Here is a 25632-nt window from a genome sequence, read left to right as displayed (position 1 = left end):
AAATAACAACTCGTAGTGAAAATCATTGAAGACGAATTGAATTAGACACGAGTTACGTCGACATTTGAATGCGCCGTCTAATGGCATTCGAATAGAAAAAATTCAATAGTTTAGTTGATACAAGTATATTGCCTGAAAGGACTAACGTGAGAATTATATTGAAATGGATTAAATTTTCCGTTGGATAAATTGAGAATAAACCACCAGACAAAAGTGTGTTTAGCAACAATATTCTATTCGTTGTAAAACTAGTATGAGCATTATGCAAAATAGGATTCTGTGGTACGCAATTAAGATTAATTGAAATATGCATGTAAAATAGGTCCTTAATGTTAAAACGATAAATGGCTATGTTTTATATATATATATATATATATATATATATATATATATATATATATATATATATATATATATATAGATGTATATATATATATACACACACACATAATATAAATTTATACAATCTGTGGACAAATTAATTTCATATTAGCTGCCGACGGAATATTAATTTTCTTCAGCAAATCAAGTAATACTCAGTCGTCATTTGTATTTATTTATTACACCAGTATGAAAGAGCCCTAAATACTGAGCAAACACAACAACCATGCATAACTTCTTGACTCATATTTTTGCCAATTCTTATGAAGAACTAAAATTCAGGTTTTTATCGTTAGTCAGTTTAGCATAAAAGACATAAATCTACCAATATTATTTAGATTGCGTTTTAGATATAAAATAAATATACCTATGTATGTTTAAAGTTATGACTCAATAAAATCATTTTTGTCGTGTGGCAAGAACTTCATGATCAAATATTTTTAGTTACTAGATCTTTTTTTAATTTATTTGCCCAATATTTTCACTTTTCAGTAGCTTCATTACAGAAATAAAAAGAAAATAAAAACAATCGAACCAAAAAATAGAAATCGCTGTACATTTGATATATTCCAATTTTGACTGAATTTATATACGGATGGTTGTTGTATGTGCAAATTTTTTTTTTACAAAGTTAGAGTATACAACAACAAAATTTGACGAGCAAAGCCAACGATATCTCATGCGAGTCTCAGTGATTAATATGATGATTTTAGGCAATAATTTGTCTATAGCACATCCAATAAAGTAGGAAGCAAAGATCACGCTTCACAGACATACATTCCAAACAACCATTCACACATTTTCATACATTTACCATTTTATTAATCCATTTTTTTTCCTTTTGTTTCTTTTTTTTTTTTATTTTATTCTCTTATTCTCTAATTTTTTTTTTTTACGCATCTAGCAATAAGTTCCATCGGGTTTCTAGAGGGTCAAAGATTTCGTCCCCAAATTAGTGTACATCTGCCGTATTAAAACAAAAACATTTTTTTTTCCTTCGCCTTTTTGGAGTAAAGGCTGGCAGAAAAAAAGGTAAAATAAAAAATATCACGTGTCACGCGCGCTATTGTTCACTTTTCACAAATTATAGACTAATTTTTATATTTTTCATTTTTATTTCCATTTTTAACACTTCTTTTCACTTTCCACTGATTAAACTTTCAAAGATAAACTGACTCTTCGGGGGTAGTTTTTATGCAGTCGAATGTAGACTCGTTCACTGACGACATACATTATATCTTTATATTTTAATTAGCTAATTTCTGAACAAGTTATCTTTCACTTTTCGGCCGATTCAATACTCAGTGGTATCGAAACTTTTAAACACGCCACTATTTCATGTATATCACGAACTCGATTCACAATGATAATCTAATTTCTCAACAAGTTAAAACTAGAAAGTTATTAACAAACAGGGTGGCAGGGTGTAAACATTAACAAAGTGTTCTGTATGTAATTGGGGAGGAGGTGTTATGGCTTGATTTTGACGAGAGGTATATTTTTCGTGTGTAAGCACTTGTCGCAAACCCACTCTGCGTAAACTTCTGCTGTTAGCAACTGATATGCTGCTTCTGAGAGACCCGTGCAGCCTCTGCAATAGTTTTTTGGCAAAAGTTATATTTTAAAACAGTTTACTTTTATTTGCTAATCATTAATTAAATCCTGACAGTTACTTCCAATTTAAACAACACATGTAGTCAAGTTTTATTCATCCTATTGCTCTTACTTTTATACCTACATTTATCAATTAACATATACAAATGTTTTAAGTATAGAAAAAGGATTGCTGCTTACAACTCATCTGGAATGTAAAACATTTTTTCATGCAGGGTAATCATCGAAACTTACCTATGGAACCAGAAATTACATCCAGATTCACAAGGGATAGCTTGATCGTTGTCGTGTACTTCTTTATGGCAAACTCCGCACGGGTATATAGGAGGTGCATTTGGATTTTGCGGATTGAACACCATTGGTTGGTCGGCTGGGTAAATCTGCAAGAAAAAGATGTTATTAGAAACAATTATAACTAAATATTCTGATGATTATTATTTCAGCACAATAGAAAGGTGATTTAACAATCTGATATTGCAAGTACCAACATCTAAAAACCAGTTTATCTCTGTTTAAATAATAGACCCAGATAACTGTTAAAAACAAATTCCACAACGAACTTTTCCACATTTACCTTTCCCGCAGAAACAGGCATAGGTTTTGTGCCCATTCCTGGAGGTCCTTGGAATCCATGAGGAGGCATAGGCCCCGCCATACTCATGGGATGCCCCATGGGTGGCCCACCGCCCATATTTCCTCCCATAGGTCCCATTGGTCCACCCATGTGCCCCATTTGGTTATGATGACTCATATTCATATTGGACATGTTGTTCATCTGCGGCGCTCCCATGTTCATGTTATTCATTTGATTAGGACCACCCATATTCATGTTGTTAGGGCCTATTGATCCCATTGTATTGATGGGTCCGTTCATCGGCCTTCCCAAGTTATTGGGATTTGCACCCATGTGCTGTGGATGTGACTGAGGTCCGTTATGTCCCAGGGGACTGTTAACATTATTCATAGGAGGTCTGTTCAACGGGCTATTAGGCGGCAAGTGACTGTTCATATTATTCATATTCATCGGCCCGTTTGACATGTGGTTGGGCCCTCCCATGTTGTTCATTGGAGATCCAAGAGGGCCGCCCATAGGGCTACCCATACTGTGCCCCATATTGTTCATTGGACTTCCCATCGGGCCGCTGTTCATACTGTTCATAGGACTCCCCATTGGCGGACCGCTAAGTTGGGAATTTCCCATGTGAGCAATGTTCATGTGATTGTTCATGCTGTTCATTGGGCCTGGTCCCATGTTATTCATGGGACTCATACCCCCCATCGGAGCATGGTTCATCGGCGACATTCCACCCATGTGGTTCATATGATTACCCATCGGGGAATTGCCCATCGGGCTCATTCCGCCCATGTTGTGTTGCATCATGGGGCTCATACCACCCATTGAAGCTAAAGGACTCATCCCTCTCATCGGTGGCCCACCCATGTGATGCGGATGATGAGGATGCATGTGAGGTGGACCCCCATGCATCATTGCATTGGGTGTGCTCTGTGGTGGTGTATCGTCAAATGGATTGCTTGCGACTATTGTATCACCATATCCAGTTAAAGGTGGTGGTAAGAGATCCTGTAATAAGGACATAATAAAGTAATGCATTAACGTTTCAAACTATAAGGTTGTATAACATTATCCTCAAGATTTCACAATTTGTCTATATTCACTTTCAAACCTAGACTTGATTTTCACAAGGTTGATAACGTCAGTGTAAGAAAACAACAAATCGAAACCACTTTTTTGCAGCCTGTAAAAATATTTTACTCAACTTGCGTGGTTTAAAGTTTAGTACATTTTTAACAATTTTATAATTGCATAATGGTAATTCGTGCTGAAAATGCTCTGTTACGTTAACATTCAGAACTTGATCCTCGGAAATTTTCTGGGATTTTTCATAAAGTAGTTACTTTTAATATAATAGTTTAAATTGCAAAGAACTTCCAACATAAGTTTTAATGGGTTCATAATAATACTTCGTCTTGAATTAAACGTATTTTAACTAAGACCAGCGTTATCAATACATAGAATATTGCTCTGTATTCTGCGTTGATTTCTTAAATACTTGTTCAGGTTTTATTGTGAAGTGATACAAATTCATAAACATCGCGTGCTATCAATAATAAAAAAAAAAAGATGTTGATGTGTAGGAATACAAAATCAGAGACTAACTATGGTGAAAATTACATGAATTACATGAATATAATTCAACAATATTACCAGAACGTCTGGGGACACTGCATAGTTTGGACGGAATTCATTCAATTCACCATTCCCTATTTCTTGTTTATCTATTATTTTCATAAATACTTCATAGACGAGTAGTTTTAGGTGCAGTTTTAAACTAAGTGTAGCAGAGGCATTGAAAGATGTTTTTCAACGAACCTGTACGCTGGGAGGTGGCTGTGGTGGAGGTTGAGAAACGTTGGAATTGGTCCGCCGTTTCTTCTTGGGGTTTCCTCCAGACGGCGGAGGGGGTGGTGGATGGGGATGGGGAGGGGGTTCAGGATGGGGGGCGTTGTTCCCGAGCCCAACCCCCATTCCCATCCCCCCCAGTGGCATCCTTGCGTAGGGTGGCATGTCTGTGATATTATGGCTCATCTCCTTCGTTCGCTTCCCTTATTTTACCATGCCTTATGCTCTGCACTATACCTTTTTATATTGGTCTGTGCTTTCAGTTTTGCTAAGAAGAGAAAAAATACAGATATTAAAACGTTGAGCCATCGTAATAAATGATGTGTATTCACCGTTCGTAGCTAATGTTAGAAAATTCATTTAGTCCACTGACATAGCTCTAAATTTTATTAAAATGTAGCATCTTTGAGGATTCCAATATATACTTTTTACTTTTATTTTGCTCAGTTCACACTGGCTTTACTGATATTTGCATAAAAAAAAAAGAAAAAAAAAACATCACAAAATACTATATTCATTAGGTTTAAAATCATGTAGTCAGTTGTACAACTCGATGCTAATGTAATATTTACTTTAGTGGAAAGTTTTTAACGAGGCCTTCTCTTCTTGAGCTACACCAAGCATAAGAAACTTATATATCAATGTTTACAAAACAAAAAATTAAAAATAAAATGCGATTAATGAAATCAGCTTGTCAGTAAAAATAAAAAAATTTTGTCCTCATCCGCATGTTTTGCCAAGTATTTGAGGATATAATTTACGGATAAATCAACCATTTCATATCATTTACATTAGCGTTTCAGTTATATTATGAACTTAAATTAAATTAACGGTACATATTCTGTGTTAGTGAGCGATGCTATCTTGAATATCAATAATTTTATAGAATGTAAACATACCATCAACAGTGTTATGCTGCAGTATGGTAACTTATACAATTCTTAGGATAACTGATGTAAAAAAAGAAATAAAATTTTCATTAAATCTCCCGTGTATGTCAAATGTCTCAGCAAGATCTGGTAAAAAGTTACGATATTGAGAATGCTTTCTATTATTAGCTCGGAGGTGTAAATATAGTGTTGAAAATCACATTGAAGAAATTATTGTTGAAAGATGAGAACATATACCGACACAATTACGCCATATGAGTTTTTTCAAAATATACATATAAATGAACAAAAATATTTAGCATTATCTTGATACCGGGGTTCCACAGATAAGTATATTATTGAACTCGTATCTGCAATACCAAAGATTTGATTCTGTGAAGGAAAATGTAGAAATTTAAGGAGAACATGTTTCTAAAAATGATTTTCCGAATAAATGGAGTCGGGTTGTGAACGAAGTAACGAAATAGGATCCAACAACCAGAGTTATTCTCTGGGAGCAGCCAACCTAACCTACACATTTTTATACCGCTGATGAATAAATTATCAATTATTTGGATTCATTTTGGCGATAATGAAATGGGATTAAAAAATAAAACTCGGTGATACGACTTACTATAACATTATAATCAGCATGTAACGTCAGTGTACATCATTTGTCTATTTTTTGGGGAAGGAACCACAAAGTGAATTGTATCGTGCTATCCCACCAGCCTTATAAAATATACTCAAACACCACCGTCCAATGTGGCATTTATGCAATCACATATTTGTTCGAACCATAAAATACTCCACGTTCACTTCGTCTCATCGAGATAATCAACACGGAATCGGTATTTAGTGAAAAGGTTTCTCGTGAGAATGCACGCCAGCACTTCAAGTCGCCATTGTTGCGTTGTGTATGTGTGTGCGTGAACTTCTGGTGTCTTGGGTCTTGGCTGCCATTTGTAGATGTCGCTGCGACGCGCATTCCTTGATTCCTTCTAAAAAAAACACCTTTATTTGAACGCGGCTCTTCTCAAGACATTATGTTCCATCTCAATGGACCTTTTTTTTAGTCTAAAGCAGAAGTCGCGAGGTTCCTCGCTCACCGCCGCCTCAAATTCGATACCAATAACCATTTCAATCGCTACATAACTAAGGATGGTATTCTTTCGAATTGAGATTTTTAGCGAGAAGTTGAATTCGATTGGAGATAAATATTTATGTGCTTTAAAAAACATGGCGTTTAAAAGCCATATCCGTTCTCTTTTTAAATTCTTTTTTTTTCTCTTCCCCCTTTTTTTTCCTTCTCGATTCCCGCTCATACTCGATGCCTCAAGTCAACCTGTGACCGGCGTTGATGCGGGGAATGAGGAACGCCAGCAGCAAACCACGATAATATACAAACGAGAGCAAACGGCGACCCATGTCGGTACACGGACTGTTTTTTAATACATTAAAATGCATAGTTAAACAATTCCATCTTACGTGCATGCGATTGAAAATGAATGTCTCACAATTAATAAATAAAGTTTATGGTTGCCCGCTCAATTCCTAACATAGTACGAGCGCACACATGCGAATCAGATGTTCACGCGTGAATCGACCCATCGTGCTCACTACCGTAGTTGAAGTTACCACGTGTTTTTACGGCTACGAGCAATGTTTCACCGAAATTTAATTTATAAGAAGACTTGACCATCGGATTGCCAATCAAGGAAACCCTTGAAGACGAGTGCAGAAAATTTGAACCCAGAAGTTACAGGTGACCACAGTTTATGCCTTTACATTTTAATACAGACAGGATATGTCAACCTAACCTCAATGTCAATGTTTACTCCGGCTTGTGAACAATTATTGTTTTCGTGTCATTTGTACACTCTATTTTGTTTGTTGTAGAGGATTAGATATTTTTTGCGAATTTCGCAGTTACGCGTTCCTGTTGTATCTCCCAATTCAGAAAACTCAGTTTAATCAGCGACTTGCTGTCAGAGTGCATCAATTTATCTCCATGAGTTAATACTTATGATAAATTTAAATTGTATTAATGATTATTGTTTAGGAAATATTAAATATGAATCGGAATTCAAAGCCCGACGATATCGAGTTTGACTCGATGATAGAAAATGGGACAGATGAGGAATCTGATTCCGAAACTGAAATCGGTATAGCAAAAAGTTCATCTAGATCGAATAAAATAAATGAAAATCTTGAAGCTCATGAAGTCGATTCTTCTGAGCCAGACGATAATGATTATGACTCTTTGATTGAAAATGGCACCGATGAATCTGATTCAGAAATTGATATCAGCGAGCCAAAGAATTTAACGAAAGTGAATAAAAGAAAGATAACTGATGATCACGATGTTACGGCGCCAAAGAAGAAAGGGAAAATCGATAAGGAGCTTTATAAGCCACCCACGGTTGAAGAATTAAACCAACTAAGAGAAACAGAAAATTTGTTTCATTCAAATCTGTTCAGATTACAAATAGAAGAAATGCTGCAACAAGTTAAAGTTAAAGATAAATACAAAAAGTTATTCAGTACTTGGTTCGAAGATTTTCAACAGTGCATCAATCAAATCGAAGAAACAAGTGAATTTAAGGTACATAAATTTATTAATATAAAACGTTGACTATTTATTATTACGTTGGTAGTTTTCATTAAATGGTAAATGAATAATACATGTTTATTTACAGCTGTCTGACAAAAAGTCTCTGAGGAGTCTAAACATTGAGGTTCCAGTTGACTGCGTGTCAAAAAGCACAAAAGGATTTTACAAATTCCTTAAACCATCCAAAATTAGTGTTGTTGGATCCTATGCAATAGATTGCTGTATTGGTCCAAACTTTACCGTCGACGTGGCTGTCGAAATGCCAGCAAAACTCTTCCAGAAACACGATTACCAGAATCATAGATATTTCCGTAAACGTGCCATATATCTATCATATATTGCCGCAAACATTGGTGAGGACCTTGTGGAGAGCAAAAAATTTACTAACCTGGGTGACACTTACAAGCCAATTTTGAAGATCGTTCCTACTGGAAAATTGAGCAAACGTGTCACTGTACATCTCCATGTAGTCGCTCAAGAAGGGTCTTTCAAACTTAATAGATTTTTACCAGAAAAAAACAGCGTCAGAACGGGCTGGTATTTTGGTGAAGATCATCCCGAAGATGGTAGGCAATGTCAATCTTATTGATATTAATTATATTAATTGAGATTCCTCTTCATCGCATACCAGAACTATCTCAGAATATCTCTAAATGTAACGTCGTTTATTAGCTCTATGGCAAATACGTGTTGGGATTTTGACAGCAGTCACGAAATAAAATGATCAAGTTACAGTGATTCAAAATTTGGAAAAGAGACCGGTTTGGATCAACTCGAAACATTATTAGCAAAGATGATAAACAAGTCAGTTTTCAAAATTGATTGTTCTTTTGCACAGGATTGCACGTGTTAAATGGAATAGATATTGTTTAACAAATGATTGAACTGCACATCAACAATTTTATTTCATGTCCTATGATTGAAAATAATTGAATATTAGAATATGTATCATGCCGAGACCTTCTTCATACATTTTCTAGATTCTGCGATTCCGACACCACATTACAATAGTTCTGTTCTGCACGACTTAACGATGTCTCAAAATAATTCTCGTATTATTAAAACTATATCGGAATACCCAGCTTTGAGGGATGGAATATTATTATTGAAAATATGGCTTCATCAACGACAATTAGGTAGAGGCTATGGTTCGTTTACTGGACATGTATTAACAATGTACGTTATTCATCTGATGAAAATCAGGCAAATCAACAACATTATGAGCAGCTATCAAGTGATCAGAAATGTTTGGAATTCTTTAGGTAATGTATTTATCAAAATAATAAATATCATTCAAATAAATTGTTGCTGAAAGTATTGCTCAGATTATTGTTACTACTAACATATAGTGCGTAATATAAATTTTCCTCCTTTTTTTTCACCAGCACTAAGTAATTGGTGTGAATCTGGCATAACTTTATGTCAAAATGATAACAGCGAACCATCTGTATCCGAGTATCGCAATCATTATGATTGCGTTTTTATCGATACATCGGGATATCATAATTTGGTGGCAAATATGAACAGGACAACATTCGAGTGGATAAAAAGACAGGCAGAACTTGCCGTCAAATGTCTGGATAATGTGCAAATCAATAGCTTTCAAACTTTGTTTATGACAGCGGTGCCATTTCATAGAGGGTTTGATCACACTATATGGTAAACACAATTGGTAATTGCTAACTAGAAGAGAATTGCTATCCTAATCGTTGTTTTGATGACAACTTAACACTATGAATTACTGGCATTATTTGAAATGAATTTTTATCACTAAATTATTTTTTCAATCCTTTATTAATCATTGTTACTGCTACCAAACAACAACCTATATTGAAATAAATAACAAATTTTTCAGCTTTCATGATACAAACGCCATATTACAATTGGTAGAAAAATTGTCACCTAGAGCAGCAAGGCTGGATTATGATTCCAACACCTGGGCTCAAGCGGTAAAACTGCTTGTCTCCACCTTTCAGCGTGGCATGAACAAAAGAGTATCCCAAATCGGAGTCATTCTCGGAGAATCTGAAGAATGGGAAATTACTGATCCAGCCCCAAAGGGTTTAAGGAAAATTTACATTGGATTCGAGCTTAATCCAGAATTCTGCTTTAGCATTGTCGATAAAGGACCTCAGGCAAATTTACCAGAGGTAATAAACAGAAATGTATTATTTAAGTGTGATCACTCTTAATACTCAACATTTGCAAATATAGGCTGAAGAGTTCAGAAAATTTTGGGGAAAAAAATCAGAGCTTCGCCGATTTCAAGACGGTTCTATCTGTGAAGCAATTGTTTGGGGAGAGGGCAAAACCTTGGCGGAAAAGAGATCTTTATGCAAGAGAATCATTATTTATTTATTGGAGAACAAGTTTTCCATTGCTCAAGACAAATTTTTATACATCTCAGACCAAATGGAAGAATTATTAAAATTGAAAAAGGTAATTACCATTGATTACTCTAACACTTGTAACCATTGTTTAATCGATAGTTAACGGATGTAATGAAGTTGTTTATTTGAAAAATTCAAATTTGTTTCTTTGTTTTACCAATTTATTTACATTAAATTTCATATTCAGATAAAAGTTACCAATTTCGCATATGGTACTGGAGAAGAGGCGACGATCCAAATGCTAAATATTTTTAATGAATTAGAAAAAGAGCTTACATCATTATCTGATCTTCCACTGACTGTGACTGGAGTTCAGGGTTGTAGCGCAGTGTTTAGGTATACCGAGGTTTTTCCCCCATTAGCAACCATATACCGTAGTGGTACGAAAATAACAAAGGAAGGTAAAAATTGCCTGTTACTGAGGGAAAAGAATTTAGGTATGGCACCTAGATACGTTCTACCTATCGAGGCAGTTATACATTTATCCCTGAGTGGAAAGTGGCCAGAAGACCTCGAAGCTATAAGAAAAATTAAAGCTGCCTTTCACATACAGATTGCAGCAGGCTTGCGAAAACAGTATAATTTAAAAGCACAGGGTGGATTAAATTATATTGATGTGATGAAGGTACGATACTTCAATGTATTTTTTTTTCCATTAAATAATGGAAATCTTGACCATGTGCAGATGAACTTATTTGTTTCAAAGTTTAGTTTTAAATGTGTAAAAATTTTTAGGGCGGTTTCGTTTTTCGACTTACCGTAGCACATCAGAAAGAAATTGTGCTACTCAAGCAGCAAATTGGAGATGATGGTGTAATAAGGTACAGGGATAACGAAGAGTCGATTGAACTAGAAAAGAAATTATTCCACTTGCCGAAATTGACGAGTGCTCTTCATGGGTATGTTTCCAGTTACTGTAAACCTTAAGTGAGCTCAAATAGAAGTTAATCATCTTAAACCGTAGTGACAATGAACAAAGACTTAAGCATGTTAAACATATTTATTTTGCAGTATTGAACATTCGCTGATTATGATATTTTCCAAATATGTACTGATGTATCAAATTTTCCACAGGCTCCATTCCCAAGTACCGTCTTTTGGTCCTGCTTGTTGCCTTGCAAAACGCTGGCTGCGAGCACATCTTCTTGATGATTCGCATATACCAGATGTTATTGTTGAACTACTTTTTGCTGCGATGTATTTGGCACCAGAGCCTTACTCTCCGACGCAAACACCTCAGGTGGCATTTCTAAGATTCTTAGAACTGCTTGTTAAAAGTTATTGGAACACTGAACCTATCATCGTTAACTTTAACAACGAAATGACTAGTAAGAATAATTTTATCACTTTATTCAACTTCTCTGAAACTTCTGCTTGGGTTCGTATCCTCGTAATGTTTGTTATTATTATTTTCAGGACAAGAAATTGTAGAAATTGAGAGTTATTTTAATACCAATCGAAGCATGCTTCCATCACTTTTCATATCAACTCCATATGATAAAAAAAATTCGTTATGGACAAGAAAGAAGCCATCTTTAGTTATTCTCAAACGTATAACGACACTTGCTCGTGCATCCTTGAAAATCATAGAGAAACAAATCTACGATGGTGACATCTTGAATCACAGGCTTATATTTAAAGCTCCAATGACTGAATATGATTTTCTTATCAATCTGAGACCTTTTTTAAATCCCAGAAGATTACAGGATATTAACTTGAACGATGATCACCCTATGGTAGAATGGCATCCACACAAATCACATTCTATGGCCAAAATTCCTGTAGTTGACTTTAATCCTGTTCAAATATATCTGCAAGAACTCAGAGTAAGTTTTTACAATTGATAAACCATTAATTCTTCTCTGCTTTTCAACTGTGCAGAAAATATGTACTTAGTACTGAGTTAGCTTAGCAATATTTCCATGTTCTTTCTATAGCACCACAAATATACAAACATACAGAATGTTGAGGCATGTCGAACCTCTTTGTAACATCAATAAATGTCCTTGGACATTTATCAAATATAGATACACTCATTTTTGTTGAAGCACGTAACATGCATGTTATTTTTCTTATATGGTCAGTTGTCAAGCTCGATAACAGCAAACATCTTATCTTTAACATTTTATCTTTGTCATTTTTCTAATATTGCATGGTAAACAAACACTTTTTGCCGTTAATGGTTCAACGTTCCAATGATTCAATGGTTCCTTTGCGAGTTACTCAATATGTCAAGTTTCTAGGATAAAGTAATGCATCATGATACTGTTTCACATAATTATTATATTTCAATTCTTATCATGCTCAGTCAAATACGACGATGGGCGCATATTGTTGAACCGGATAAATTGCTGGTATTAAATTAATCAGTTCAGGTATTTCACTATTATCATTGTTGTGCACTTCCCGAGCAAATAACATTCTGATTTCTACCTGCTTATCTCCATGTTTCGTGTTATCTTATTGTCTCATTGATATGTTTCAAGTTATCATCACATTTTCCACATTAATGAATGGTCATTCTTATCGATGCTTCATAATCTGTTTACCAGGAAAACTATGAAGAATATGCACTGTTTTTTCACGACACGTTTGGTGGTCACGTAATAGGAGTTCTCATAAAACCCAGTGCCTTAGAGCCAAAGGAGTTCAAGGTGTCCAATGTCAACTGTCGAAAAGTTAATGATGATGGCAAGTTGGTATTGAATGTTTCTGCGATGTTGGAGGACTTCTATGTATTAGGCAAGGGCTTGGTTCGCAGTATTGACACTCAATCCAAAAAAGATTACCTCTGTTGAGCTATGAAAATCTGTAACATGTTATTTTGTATAATAAAATAGTGATTGGACTTATCGAAATCTGTATTATTATTCAAAATTTATATCTTAGAATTAAGTTTCATTTTGGCTAGAAATTCTTGCTTGCAGAATCAGACACATTTTGGTTTGTAAGCCAGTTCTTCAATTTGTATATCACAAAAGTTGAAAGGATTTTACTGTGCAAATGTATTCCAAAATTACTGTTGCTGCCAATGGCTTTGAACCAGCTTGAACTCTCATGCACGAATTCATTTGCTGTAACCAATTATCGTATTTAGGCTGACATTTGAGATATGACAACATTCAGGGGTGCCGATTTATTTCTACGTATTGTATTGACAATGTGAGAAATAAGTAAAAACTCTTGATAGTATATCTGAATCCCGAGTGAAAAACAGTAAAACTTATCTCTTCGGAGCTATATAAGCTTTGCTGGCTGGCTGAGCACATGCACTGTTATTTTGAATATGAGAAAGATGAAGCTTCTTTTACAAGGTACGTGACATGTCAAATAAGTGTAACTTTAGTACTTTGCAATTCATAACATTTTCATTGTAACGAATTGTTTAGCTGAACTCATATTTGTGTTGGTTTCCACTCTTTTGTGCTGTCAGAGGGTCCCAGATAATCAAATGACAAGAGCTACCAAAAATGCGAGAGTTGATGTAATTATTGACAATCATCACATTGGGTTGAATATCAGAAAATATGGTAGGTCTATTAAAGACGAGAATAATTAAAACTCTGATGCCAATTGTTAAGTGTTCACAGCAGCTTTGATTCATTTGTAGTTTGTTTTATGAAGTTAGTTTAGTTTTGATGAAACCATTTACTTTTCAGATGGAACTAATGTGTACAATGTGCTTCGTACTCATTCAGCGGCATATTCAAGGGCACCGTTAGTTTTTGGTGATTGTGGTTCTGAAGTTATATGCGTAGTACAGGGTGATGACATGAAAACAGAAATAAAATTGAGCTCTGATAGTGAAATTATTACAATTTCTCGCACTGTAAGCGACAGTGAAACAGCAATCATCGATTGTTATGAACTTACCGATGGAACACAATGGTTCGGAGGTCCACAACTGCGTTACCAGTACTGGCCAGTTCAACATATGCGCTACGAAGAAGAACCTTATCTACCGACTCACCCGGTTAATATGGCATTGGCCGAAAGATACTGGTTGTCGAGCAAAGGGATTTATATATTCGTTGAAGATGCAGCTCCGCTATTCATTGACCAAAATAATTACAAGGATAAAAATCTCTGTTTAGTAGCAAAAAACAAAGCACCTTATAGACATCGCGAATCCGTAATATTGAATTATGAAATTGGTGTTTTTGGTGATCCGAGATCAGCTCACGAAAATGCAATCCATGATCATTTAGGAAAACCAACTGGTCACCCCGACGAGAGAATGATTATGCACCCAATATGGTCAACTTGGGCACGATATAAAGCAAATGTGAGTGCAGAAATAGTAAATGAATTTGCAGATGAGATTCTTCAGTATGGATTCAACAATAGCCAGTTAGAAATTGACGATAACTGGGAAACTTGTTATGGCTCTGCTATTTTTGATACAACAAAATTTCCCAACATTAAATCTCTCACAGATGGTCTTAAGACCAAAGGTTTCAGACTGACTTTATGGATTCATCCTTTCATAAACGAAGAGTGTGAACCTGCTTATACTGAAGCTTTGAATAATGGATATTTTGTGAAAAATGTCTATGGTGAAGTGCGGATGGCTTGGTGGCAGGGACAGCAAGCAGCTGCAATTGACTTCACTAATCCCACAGCTGTGGAGTGGTGGGTCCAGCGGCTAAAATATCTTCAACTCACCAGCGGTGTAGATAGTTTCAAGTTCGACGCCGGTGAGATTTCATGGTTGCCTCAGACACCCGGTATATCAGGCGATGCTGAATTATCACCTGGTAGTTTTATCAGCAGTTACGTCAGATCACTTGCCCAAAATTTTAATGACATGATTGAAGCACGTGTTGGTTGGAGGACTCAAGACTTGCCAATTTTCATAAGAATGATTGACAAGGATACAACATGGACTTGGAACAATGGACTTCCGACATTAATCACAACTCTTTTACAAATGAATATTAATGGATACGTTCATGTTCTTCCTGATATGATTGGAGGTAATGGGTATCTTAATGGTTTCCTCAATGGTACAGAGTATCCTTCAAAGGAAATGTTTATCAGATGGTTACAGACCAATGTTTTTATGCCGTCACTGCAATACTCCTTCGCACCGTGGGACTTTGATGATGAGGTATCCCTTCAAGCTGTTTTGTTATACAGGAACACTTTTTGTCAGACATTTTATAACTGAATATATTGTAGACAGTCACAGTAAGTAAAAAATATACGGATCTGCATGCAGAAATAACACCGACTATTATACGTCTCATGAAGAAAGCAGTAGATACCGGAGCACCACTGAATCCACCAATTTGGTGGGTAGATCCAACAAATAGGGTAGCTCACAGAATTAAAGATGGTAAGATAAAGTTAAAAAAGTTATCTCAGCACTTTTATTTTCCTATCATTTACTATATTTTTGCTATTCTTCACTTGCATATTAAATAACAGACATGTTTGGAGCACTTCTGTGACTTTGTATTTCAGAATTTTTACTTGGTGAGGAAATCCTTGTTGCACCAGTGGTTGAAGAAGATGTGGTACAACGTGACATATATCTTCCAAAAGGTTCCTGGAAAGATGCTGTCACGGATGATATTCATACTGGACCATTGTGGTTGAAGAACTATCCAGCTCCGTTGGATGTTTTACCCTACTTTTACAAAATATAAAAATTTCAAGATTGAGAGTATTCAGTACATTCTAGCATCGTGAAAATTTAGGATTAGGTAACTGATCCAATTTCCAATGGAATTTCCAGCCTTGAAGATTGATACAGTAAAATAAGCTACCAATGATAATGAAGGATGATAAATAGGTAGATGTGATTATTTGGTACTGTTTTATTTAGCTTAAAATCTGTATAAAATGAACTAGCATCTTAGCTTCTCTTTCTTTGGGAATACATGTCATATGCTCAGTTTTACATTTCACATTACCTATGCGTTAGTTATTATCTATTGTCAAGCACATCAGACAAAACAATGAAAGATGTACTTGTATTAAACTCTTTTCACTGTGACACAGGGTATCAACGATAAGTAGGTATTATAGAACTGTCGAATCCCTTAACAAAGGAGCAATGCAACTTGTCCATGCTACTTAAACCAGAAAGCATCTGCATTGGGATTTTAAATTATATTCAAGATTGAATCTCGTATTTACATATGAATAACTTATATTTGTAATATCAAAATGTTTACATACTCTGTGTGATAGTTTAGCCTCTATTCGCGCATTCATTACATCAAGTACAACATTGTTAAAAGTGTTTTTTCTTCTAATATCGCAACACTTTTAATTTTCAACGTCTATTTCACATAACTTATTCTTATTTTGGATTGTTTTGTACATTTTTGTATCAAATGTTGATTGTCATTCAGTCTTTTTCAATTAGTTTAGAAAAAATAATTTCAGCTCGTAATTAAAAGAGATCTAATTTCGTTGTTGAGTTTCATAATAACCGTATCGTCTATTGAATAGCTACCCGTTTTCAAGAGAGAGTCGCGTTCTTCAATTAAATTTTTCAATTTTTCATCGATTTCTTCAGATCTGGCTGACATTTCTGATCTAGCCATGCTATGGCTAGACTTAGAATATAAGTTTGAAGGTCGTATAAACGCTTGGTCATCCATATTCATCTGCATGAAGGCAGGTTTAGGTTTGATTACATTGATTTCCTGTTGTATCTCACCAAGTAGTATTTGATCATTCAATAATTCTTTCGAGTCTGTGCATAGAACGTCTTCCAAGCTGTGAAGTAAAGTAAATAATGTAAATATCAAAATATTGGACATTATCAAAACACATGTCAATTAAAAATTAATATTTTTTCGAACTGAGATGGTTGATGAAGAGCTTGATTAAGTCATTGAACGAAAAATTACACGAAATATCATTGGATATCTTACTCAATATTTTTCAACTCTTCCTTGCTATTTTTGATATGAACTTCTACCGCTTGCTGATGATCCATTTTCATTCTGTGAATCTCTCTCACAGCTTTGCCCCATTGCTCTTTAAAGAAGGATTTACTCTTCTGAGTGTTATTCAATTTTTCTTCCATTCCTTTAAGCTCTTGTAGCAACAAAGCTGTTTGATCTTGCGTCAGTGATCCCTTCTGATAAACTTCCAGTTCCTCTGTTAGCTGACTGACGATGTTTTTCAATTTATCGTTTTCTAATTGTAATGGTTCCACTTTCGCCTCGAGCACGTTTTTTTGTTCTTCTAAGATGGATAACTAAATGAAAATAAGATTTCAAACGAGTATTCGATGTAACAGAGGAATTTCAAAATGGGATGCTTGAAAAAATTTTACCAATTCTTTCAGCTGAGTTTATAACTTTGAAAAAATCGTCATTGATTTAATCTACCTTATGATTGAGATCATCCTGTAAGCGTTGCGAAGCTTCCCGCAGCTCCTGTAGCTTGTGATCATATCTCCATTGTAAATCTTCATTAGCTTTGATTAGCCTAGCCTCTTTTTCCAAACTCTTAAGTCTTCTAATTCGTAAATCTTCGGTAGCATTATTCAAACTATTAGCTAACATTTTGCATTGTTCCACACTACAAGCTAATTTAGTTTCCAACACCTGTCTGCGTTTTTGCCACTCGTCACTCAACAAATTCAAATGTCGTTCTTCTTTTCGTTTCAACTGAAATAATTAGTTTATTTATCGAAACATCTTATGTTGAATGTTACTTTTAAATGAAAATTTTGTCGTGATGAAAAACTACAACCCTCAAACAGTGTGTACTGGTAATTATACCTCAACTCGAAATATTTCCTGCTGTCTCTCCTTCCAAGTTTCCAATTCTTCAACAATTTTATATGCCAAACTGTCGTCTAATATTGGAGGACCCAGGTCTTCGTCTGTTACATCGGAATTCAATTAATTAGATTTTATATATTGACTATATAACATTGATTTATAATCTGCTTATGTGCTTAAACAACGAATCTTGGGAGTGTTGATATTGAAAGTGAGAAAAGTGAGGATAATTTGTCGTAGGAGAGGTTTTTCTACGACGCATAATATAAAAATTACCAGTTTTTCCTCTTTTTGTTCGGTGGTAAGGGCCACAATCTTCTAAACTCATTTTTACATCCAAAATTCCAATTTCTTTTTCGTCTGAGCCAAGTAGTGGTACTCCCAGTTTACACTGTGGCTAAACAATTAATGAAATCGTGCTGGAGAACATTTTTCAACGTTATAGATACTTTAGATTAACGTATGGTGATTATTGTTGCAAAAAACCAGAAGAAAACTCCTCACCTTACTTTTGTTGAATAACTGTGTAACGTCAAGAACAGCTTGAGCCAAGCAAACTTCAACGTTATCTTCAGCATTGCAAATACTGACTCTAGGTGGAAACGATATTAAAAGCTTTCCTATCTCATCTGCGGATGATACGAAGTGTAATTTGCATTGAATATCTTGCAGAGACAATTTTTTTGTTGACAGTCCAGGAATTTTTCGTTGCAAAATCGACACAAGTTGTGCCTTTGGGTGATGAAAACTATAGACATGGTAAATATTATTTCAAAAATTACAATTTTCAATATGTAAATTCCACCTTGCACCTCTACAAATTTTACCCGTCTTTTTCTTACGACACATCTATGTCAGTCACAAATTTAAGCAATTTAGAAACGTCTGTGTGAGGGTGAAAAATATTTTTCATTATATTCATATCTCTTATTACCAAAAATTAATATTCTCTGTCGCCAATTCTTGTGAAAATTTTATACTTTCTAATAAAATGCTCAAGCAGTAGCAGTGGTATGCTTTGATGCTTCTTGAACATTCTTTATTAGAGGCTGAGTGCAATATTGCATCCGCAGAGTGAGAAAAGATCACATCAGCTGCTTGTTCTTTGATAACTTCACAACTCGATGAATGTTTGTTTGGATTTTTGAAATGCCCAACCGGTTGATTAAGACTAATGCATTTCCCAAAATCACCTCCAGGATTTCTGTGTGCTTCAATTTCTGATTTTGTTTTATCAACCTGAAATCATTCAAGTGGATTCTGAGATTCAGAATTATATTCAATCACAATTAACACTTCGAAGTGTTGGATTCGATATAATCAAATGAAATCTCACTGAATTACGATAATGATGGCTATCCTTGATATCCAAATCAGCATGTTGAACCCAACTATTACCAGCCAAGTAAGATGCGACATCATAATTTTCGGCACCTACATTTGAACTCGGATCTTGAGACTTGATATGACTCTTTGAATTCACGCTCTTGTATCCAACATATTGAAGTCGTAATTGAATTTCTACAGACGGCGGTTTTCCTTTCGCTATCCGCAACAGTACATGCATTTATTAAATGATTGAGTAAAAGAGTAATGAAATTGTCAGAAGATACTTTTCAATACTCACGAATAGATTCTGTGACATTGTCCATTGCTAGATAACACTTCTGGTCTAAGGCCATACTAGTATCACTGGAATTGTTAGAATAATCTGTGATATTTTCACTTGGAACTAGGGAACGAAGGTCCACTTTGCATTGCCCAACAAGAGTGTTGCCATACTGAAGTTTCACAAGCAGGTAGGGATTCTCTTGAAAATAGTGCTTCAATACATTGAGACAACTGCGTATTCGAATTACTATTTTTTCATTTAGAGTATGAGATTTGTCAGGCAGTTTTTTGAACGATTTTAGTTGTATATCGTTGTTCAATATTTGATACCAGAAGCTGAAATTTTCTCTGAGATCGTTAACGCCCCTTTGAACGAGGTATTCTAAATGGTCAGCTTTTCCAGCTGTGATACTCAAAAGAAAGAGATCTCGAGATGTTGAATCTGGACCCAGTTGTATCAAGCGTTCTTCATGTAATAGCCTAGGTGTTGCACTTACAGTTGACAGGGTAGATTCCATTTCTAGTTCTGCCTTTTGCTGGGAAAATTTTACAATCAAAACAAAGTATATTTGTAATAAGAAAGTAATGCAATGGCAGAGGCGATAATGTTCACTCTTTAAGAAGAAATTTTGTGAAGTAAGATATACAAGCAAGTTTGTAAGTCTCGTTAGTAACTATCGATTCTATGGTAGACAGTTATAAAGTTTTCTTTGGTGTAATTGTTACAATTTAAAATTGTAAATTATGAATTATATCACCTTCTACATTCCACAGGATTACCTGAATGTTGCTGTAACTTTGGCCCGAGACCATTTCCCTATCTTCTATGGTTAGACTAAGAAGTATTTCCGGAACAGATACTCTCAGCTCTGATTTGACTCCGAGAAGCTTGTGCCAACTAACTTTAACATTTGTGCTTTTGTCCCGAGGTATTATTTGCGCCGATCTCAGAGGGAGTAAAATGTATCCAATTTTTTCTCGTAATCCGCTGTCGTCGACTGCAAAACATTCTAGTTTCAATGGAACATGGTCCACTCTCATTCTGTGAATAAATTTAATTTTCTTAAAAGTGTAAATGGCAAGATATGGGAATCGCTAATGCAAGTGTTAGTTCACACTTCACAACTTATTTGTCTTTATACTTTCGCACTCCGCTCTTGTCCGCATCCCATACTAAATCGGTCGCGTATTGCGGATGTAGGTCAGGATCTACAAGGTCAGTTTCCAACGAGTGTCCGTTCAGCGTCGCAACAATAACTGTTGGATTTTCAAGCTGGCTGAATCCATTCCCTTGAATTATTTGCCGAAAATAAGAGTGGTGACTGTTTTCTGGCTTATAATTAGTTTCATTGATCCATGGATTGCTTGCGATAAATTCATTGAAATTACGAAAAATTCTAGACAATAGTGTCATTCAAAAAGAGGTATATTTGTGTAAAATAATTACATATGGTAATCGCAGGGTTTACACCAAAGACATTTTCAAAATTCACCTGGTGGTTTGGATTTTCTTTCCAGCACTTATTTGAAAATTGATCATTCATTATAATAGCAGAAAATGATGTTTTGCGGTGAAACATCTTAGTAAATCTAACTTTCAAATTTAGAGGTCTAGTCAGAGAGAATCTTTTTTGGCATACTTTAACAAAATACTTCTAAATTTTTTTCTATCAGGTGTTCTAACAAAGTTGTCAATGAACTTGAATCTAGAATAAAGTTCTGGCTATTTTAAAACTTCTGCCAGGTGAACGGTAAAGTATATAAAAATTCAGTAAAATAATCAAACCTGGAAGAAAAGCATACATCTCTTTGTTTCAACGATGTTTATTTGTAGCATTTTTAAATTTCATGTTCACAAAGTATTTCGTTTGATTTATAAATTAAATTTCATTCTACCTATCAAAGTACTAACCGAACTGCAGGTTTAAATTATAGCGAAATGGTTTTCAGCCAGAGAGAGAAAACGAAAACGATTAATCAAGTTTTCCGAACGGAAGCAAACAGTGATGTTAACATCGTGAAAAGTGGACCCGCATTCAAAAGATGTTTGGTTGTAAACAGTACATGCCGAGGTATCGGAATTGAGGTTATGTATCAACAGCTGACGTATAATAAAAATAGATACCTTCTTTAATACCAAGTACAACCTGTACATTGGGACCAGTCAATTCTTCCATAACTTTAAACCACTATATAAATGGATAAAAAAAAGTAAATAAAAATCTTTAAATACAAGTCGTAGATCAGGAACGAAAACATAGCAGAGCTTTGCGTTCCGGTTGCTATGGATACTGAGCGGACTACGTAGTTCTTTGAAATGAAAATATTCGATTAAACAAATTACGTATAAAATAAAACGAGGGATTTCGATACAGGGATATAATAACCGTGTATTTATTTGGGGCGGGTATCCGGCGCCTCGTTATCGCCATTATTCCTCAAATATACACCGGAAAAACAAGGCATAAAGGGGGCGGGGAGCGATATTAAACTCGGCGGAAACGGAACCGCGATGCGCGCGCAGACAACACTAGCATAGCAGCAGGGGCTTCAGGCCATTCGCCCCCTCCGCCAATCGGCACTCCGTGAGAGAAGCCGCTGCGCTGAGAACAGCGGGCCTGCGAACTGCTGGGGATTGTCGCGAACGTAACCATCGGCCAGTCCATCGGACCCGCACCCCGTTGGCGAAAATATTATCATGGTACACCTACCTACGAGGCTAATTTTTTAATTGACACAGAACAAGAGATTTGATACGTGCCTAGTTCGTCGGGTGTTTTAAAAGTAACCGGGAGTGAGGATAAGTGACGTAACGCGGGTTTATCGTCGACGTATGTATGCATGTATGTACGTACGGTGTGACGAAAGCGGCGGAGAAAACGTTGTAGGTACATACGTACGTACATAAATATACGCGAGGTGTTTGAAAAGAATAGCAGAGAGGGGGGGGCAAACTACCAAAAACGTATCCGTTAGATGTAACATAAAGGGTTTTGGTATCGAAGTTTGGCGGTGATGAAAACGACGGAGAATATCCTTACGTTTCGGAGAAAAACAACCAACCATCCGAATCAATAAATAAATTAATAAATAAATAAAGTTTATACATATATATGGATAGAGTATATATATAAAAACGAAACGAGAAAAAGAAAAAGTAAAATAAAAGCAAGAAAAAGAAACGTAGTCGGATATTTCGGAGAGATCTCCCCGCGAGCGAGAGGTGCCCGAGAGGAGCCAGTGAGTAACGTTTTGTAATGGAGGTGTTGGCGCATTGTCCTCTGTGCGGTGAGGAGGACATGCCCATGCGTTATGTTCGTCGTGGATGTGACTAATAAAGTGCAGTGTGCCGGGGAGGATTCGTCGAGTTCGACGCGGTGCAGTGCGAGCGATAGGATAGCGTTAGCGAATATACGACCGTGCTTACAGCATGGGGATTGAAACGGTCAGTGACAAGCGAGGCAAGTCAAACAAGTGAGAAATAGTGTGCCAGCGTTATGGTCGGCAGCAGTCGGGGCCGGGAGTAGGTAGAGTGTGTAGAGTCGGTTAGAAACCAACCTACCTGTGTCACACGAGCGGCCATTAACTTTCCCCGTGGCCGTGCCTCTGCTGAGTTTTTAAATTCGTTAACGACACCCGACGGATAGTTATCCCCTTGCCCCCTCCCCCTCCCGTCCTCCCACCCCCCTGGCCCAATCCCACCCCGCCGTCACCCCGCCGCTGCCGCCGCTGCTTCGTCGTCGACGACGAGGAGTGTGACGGCGATCGGTCATCGGTGTATTCTGACCACGGTGTGTGCGCACGTGAATCGTGTATGTGTTTCACGTCTGAGGTTATTCATTTTTTTTTCTTACCTTTATTTTCGTTTTCTTTTTTTCTCACCATCATCAACGTCATCTTTATCGTCATCACCACCACCACCACCACAACAACAACAACAACCAGCAGAACCACCAACACTACCGCTATCGTTACACTTCTATCGTCAACGAAATTCTGTGCTGGTTTTCGTAAAGGAGAAGAAGAAGAAGAAGAAGAAAAAAAAAAAAACGAAAGAAGAAAATAAGGAGAAGGAGAAAGTGCGACGACGAACGACATCAACGATCTCGTTTTGTGCGATGTTTACGAATCAGTGGTGAATACAGGTGTGATTTATCGATATAGGTATATACACCTGTGTACATACATACATATATACATACACACATACGCATACATATGCACGTATTACACTCGAGATAAAAGAAAAAAAAAAAAAGAAAACAAAAACTGACATCGACGAGGTGAAATCCGCTAGACGGTTTTATTTTTAACCACGCGTTTTATCGTCGATTATCGAAATATGGAAAAACGCGAGAGCCGCGACCCTCGGGCCAACAAAGAAATAACCCGGGGTGGTGAACGTGACCGGGATCAAGAAGCTGCCAAGAGGACGTCGAGGGGTAGCGGAAACGCTGCCGCCCGGGCCAACATGCACGCATCCCGGCACAGCGTGACATCATCCTCCGGAGTTTTGATGGTTGGACCGAATTTTCGAGTCGGGAAGAAAATCGGTTGTGGAAATTTTGGCGAGCTAAGACTCGGTGAGTACGATACTGATATCACTACAAGCAACCAATCGAATCTGCGATCTATTGCCGAGAAATCTAAAGTTAAACCCAACCTAACCTTCAAATATTCTTACGCACCCACCCACATCGCTGTGCGGGGATCTTACACCGTATTATGTACGCAACCGATTCCTTTCCTTCTCTCGTACGAGGCTGAAGTTGGTAACGTTCGCGTAACGAAACATTGGCTGGAAAAATTACTATTTTACAAGGTTATAGTGACTTTGGAAACGAGTAAGTTGAATCTTGAAAATGTGAACAAGTCTTGCTTTGTTACGATTTACCGCATTTCAGGAATTTGTGAAATTGTGAAATTACGGTTTTTACGAAAAGTATATCATTACGATAACGCTAATAACTTCAGCGTCATCTTCGTACGAGGAGGCTGAAGTTAGTAACGTTAACGTAGCAAAATATTTGGGCGGGGGGGATTAATATTTTGCAAGTTTATACCGACTGCAGTAAGTTGAATCTTTAAAATGTGAACAAGTTTTGCCTTATTATAATTTACCGCATTTCAGACATACCTGCAATTGTGAAATAACGATTATTCCGAAGATTAAGTCATTTCAGTAACGTTACTAACTTCAGCCCCATTTCTTCATTTCTACTGCTGTTGCTGCATTGTGCCGCCTTCTCAAAGTTGTTGCTAGCCAGCAATCAGTTGCACTCTGATATGAGAGAATTATTCACACGTTTTTCGCCTATCTACCGTATCTTCGTTGACCGGGAATTTTTGCAATCGTTTATCGGTAATGCGGTTACGGATCGCGAGAAAAACGACTTACTTTTTTCACAGGCGTGTTTTCCTGAAAACAAACTTACGTTTTTACCGACAAAAGAATCGGCGAATCGATCTAATTTTATTATTTCAAATTCTCCTTGCGAAATATGTACTCTCTGTGTTTTACCGTCGCTATGTAAATGCAGCTAATATTACGCCGGATAATTCCGCCTTGGTTTAGATCCGCAGAAAAGTAACAACATGTTATATTTTCCAACGTGTTTTATTTCTCATTTTCCTCGAAAGTATTCTCGCCGTTTGTGTTTGACGCGTGTAAAATACCTGCACGTGTTTTCCGTCTCGATGAACGAACGGAATTAATTAGCCCGAATAATTATTTGTCAATTATAATCGTCGTCTGTTAGGAGAATGCGAAAAACATCGACGTGAAAACGATTCACTCATTCATTCATCCGTTAATCATAATAAGTTTCTTTTTTCCTCACCATTTATCATGATGTTGATTTTTCCTTCGAGCATTGATTTGATCATCATTCGAAGGAATTAGTACCGGTGGTTATAATTGATATTCGAATCAACTCGAACGTTTTGCTGCTTTGATAATTTTCCCTGCTGCTACGCTCAG

General features: G+C 36.4%; 5 protein-coding genes across 24 annotated transcripts in view; 3 read left to right on the top strand and 2 right to left on the bottom strand.

Moving 5' to 3' along the window:
• Nucleotides 1-1189: 1189 nt before the first annotated feature.
• LOC107223263 (protein pygopus) lies at nucleotides 1190-6316 on the bottom strand. Its single transcript, XM_015662886.2, has 5 exons — nucleotides 5921-6316; nucleotides 4388-4685; nucleotides 2570-3577; nucleotides 2230-2375; nucleotides 1190-1972 (listed from the first exon to the last, which is right to left on the bottom strand). Exons 2-5 carry the CDS (start codon nucleotides 4601-4603, stop codon nucleotides 1852-1854), a joined length of 1491 nt encoding a protein of 496 aa, XP_015518372.1. The 5' UTR covers nucleotides 4604-4685; nucleotides 5921-6316; the 3' UTR covers nucleotides 1190-1851.
• A 295-nt stretch (nucleotides 6317-6611) lies between these two features.
• On the top strand, nucleotides 6612-13148 carry LOC107223269 (nucleolar protein 6). Of its 2 annotated transcripts, XM_046743060.1 has the most exons (13): nucleotides 6612-7051; nucleotides 7349-7440; nucleotides 7486-7891; nucleotides 7986-8466; nucleotides 8881-9162; nucleotides 9286-9559; nucleotides 9756-10050; nucleotides 10115-10339; nucleotides 10478-10915; nucleotides 11026-11189; nucleotides 11365-11618; nucleotides 11707-12116; nucleotides 12843-13148. In XM_046743060.1, the coding sequence occupies exons 2-13, from the start codon at nucleotides 7361-7363 to the stop codon at nucleotides 13086-13088; spliced, it is 3555 nt and encodes a 1184-aa protein (XP_046599016.1). In that variant the 5' UTR covers nucleotides 6612-7051; nucleotides 7349-7360; the 3' UTR covers nucleotides 13089-13148. The 2 variants fall into 2 exon arrangements, with proteins under 2 accessions (XP_046599016.1, XP_015518385.2); XM_015662899.2 differs by having other exon boundaries at nucleotides 6613-7051; nucleotides 7349-7891.
• Nucleotides 13149-13558: 410 nt separating this feature from the next.
• On the top strand, nucleotides 13559-16452 carry LOC107223266 (myogenesis-regulating glycosidase). Of its 3 annotated transcripts, none has more exons than XM_015662895.2 (5): nucleotides 13570-13604; nucleotides 13724-13820; nucleotides 13950-15400; nucleotides 15472-15628; nucleotides 15757-16452. In XM_015662895.2, the coding sequence occupies exons 2-5, from the start codon at nucleotides 13742-13744 to the stop codon at nucleotides 15939-15941; spliced, it is 1872 nt and encodes a 623-aa protein (XP_015518381.1). In that variant the 5' UTR covers nucleotides 13570-13604; nucleotides 13724-13741; the 3' UTR covers nucleotides 15942-16452. The 3 variants fall into 3 exon arrangements, with proteins under 3 accessions (XP_015518382.1, XP_015518381.1, XP_015518380.1); XM_015662894.2 differs by having other exon boundaries at nucleotides 13680-13820; XM_015662896.2 differs by lacking the exon at nucleotides 13724-13820 and having other exon boundaries at nucleotides 13559-13604.
• Nucleotides 16453-16679: 227 nt separating this feature from the next.
• LOC107223262 (centrosomal protein of 120 kDa) lies at nucleotides 16680-23278 on the bottom strand. Of its 3 annotated transcripts, XM_015662885.2 has the most exons (13): nucleotides 22040-22235; nucleotides 21778-21841; nucleotides 20795-20942; nucleotides 20433-20694; nucleotides 19669-20188; nucleotides 19378-19586; nucleotides 18976-19280; nucleotides 18546-18789; nucleotides 18318-18438; nucleotides 18039-18142; nucleotides 17643-17924; nucleotides 17181-17509; nucleotides 16680-17022 (listed from the first exon to the last, which is right to left on the bottom strand). In XM_015662885.2, the coding sequence occupies exons 1-13, from the start codon at nucleotides 22082-22084 to the stop codon at nucleotides 16683-16685; spliced, it is 2973 nt and encodes a 990-aa protein (XP_015518371.2). In that variant the 5' UTR covers nucleotides 22085-22235; the 3' UTR covers nucleotides 16680-16682. The 3 variants fall into 3 exon arrangements, with proteins under 3 accessions (XP_015518371.2, XP_046599744.1, XP_046599745.1); XM_046743788.1 differs by lacking the exons at nucleotides 21778-21841; nucleotides 22040-22235 and adding an exon at nucleotides 23215-23278; XM_046743789.1 differs by lacking the exons at nucleotides 20795-20942; nucleotides 21778-21841; nucleotides 22040-22235 and adding an exon at nucleotides 23215-23270.
• LOC107223268 (casein kinase I) overlaps nucleotides 22246-25632 on the top strand; it is a 56929-nt gene continuing 53542 nt past the window's right edge. For 4 of the 15 annotated variants that reach the window (XM_046743799.1, XM_046743797.1, XM_046743793.1 and 1 more), the window contains exon 1: nucleotides 22249-24235. In XM_046743799.1, the coding sequence (XP_046599755.1) occupies nucleotides 23995-24235 (241 nt within the window). In that variant the 5' untranslated portion in view covers nucleotides 22249-23994. Of the gene's footprint in view, nucleotides 24236-25632 lie in introns of all 15 variants that reach the window. The other 11 variants (XM_046743804.1, XM_046743796.1, XM_046743800.1 and 8 more) reach the window with 7 other exon arrangements.

The sequence above is a fragment of the Neodiprion lecontei genome, chromosome 6 (assembly GCF_021901455.1).
Source record: "Neodiprion lecontei isolate iyNeoLeco1 chromosome 6, iyNeoLeco1.1, whole genome shotgun sequence".
Taxonomy (NCBI): domain Eukaryota; kingdom Metazoa; phylum Arthropoda; class Insecta; order Hymenoptera; family Diprionidae; genus Neodiprion; species Neodiprion lecontei.
This window is presented reverse-complemented; position numbering and strand designations above follow the sequence as displayed.

Coding starts and splice junctions, on each gene's coding strand:
- LOC107223269 (XM_015662899.2), top strand. CDS start 7,361: ATGAATCGGAATTCAAAGCCCGACGATATCGAGTTTGACTCGATGATA. Junction 11,619..11,706: donor CTTTAACAACGAAATGACTA/GTAAGAATAATT, acceptor TATTATTTTCAG/GACAAGAAATTGTAGAAATT. Junction 12,117..12,842: donor TATATCTGCAAGAACTCAGA/GTAAGTTTTTAC, acceptor TCTGTTTACCAG/GAAAACTATGAAGAATATGC.
- LOC107223263 (XM_015662886.2), bottom strand. CDS start 4,603: ATGAGCCATAATATCACAGACATGCCACCCTACGCAAGGATGCCACTG. Junction 2,376..2,569: donor TGCCTGTTTCTGCGGGAAAG/GTAAATGTGGAA, acceptor TTTTTCTTGCAG/ATTTACCCAGCCGACCAACC. Junction 1,973..2,229: donor TGTAATTTCTGGTTCCATAG/GTAAGTTTCGAT, acceptor AAACTATTGCAG/AGGCTGCACGGGTCTCTCAG.
- LOC107223262 (XM_015662885.2), bottom strand. CDS start 22,084: ATGGCGATAACGAGGCGCCGGATACCCGCCCCAAATAAATACACG. Junction 20,189..20,432: donor AAAGTTACAGCAACATTCAG/GTAATCCTGTGG, acceptor AAATTTTCCCAG/CAAAAGGCAGAACTAGAAAT. Junction 19,587..19,668: donor CAATGTCACAGAATCTATTC/GTGAGTATTGAA, acceptor TGTTGCGGATAG/CGAAAGGAAAACCGCCGTCT.
- LOC107223266 (XM_015662894.2), top strand. CDS start 13,577: ATGAGAAAGATGAAGCTTCTTTTACAAG. Junction 13,605..13,679: donor GATGAAGCTTCTTTTACAAG/GTACGTGACATG, acceptor CGAATTGTTTAG/CTGAACTCATATTTGTGTTG. Junction 15,401..15,471: donor CGTGGGACTTTGATGATGAG/GTATCCCTTCAA, acceptor AATATATTGTAG/ACAGTCACAGTAAGTAAAAA.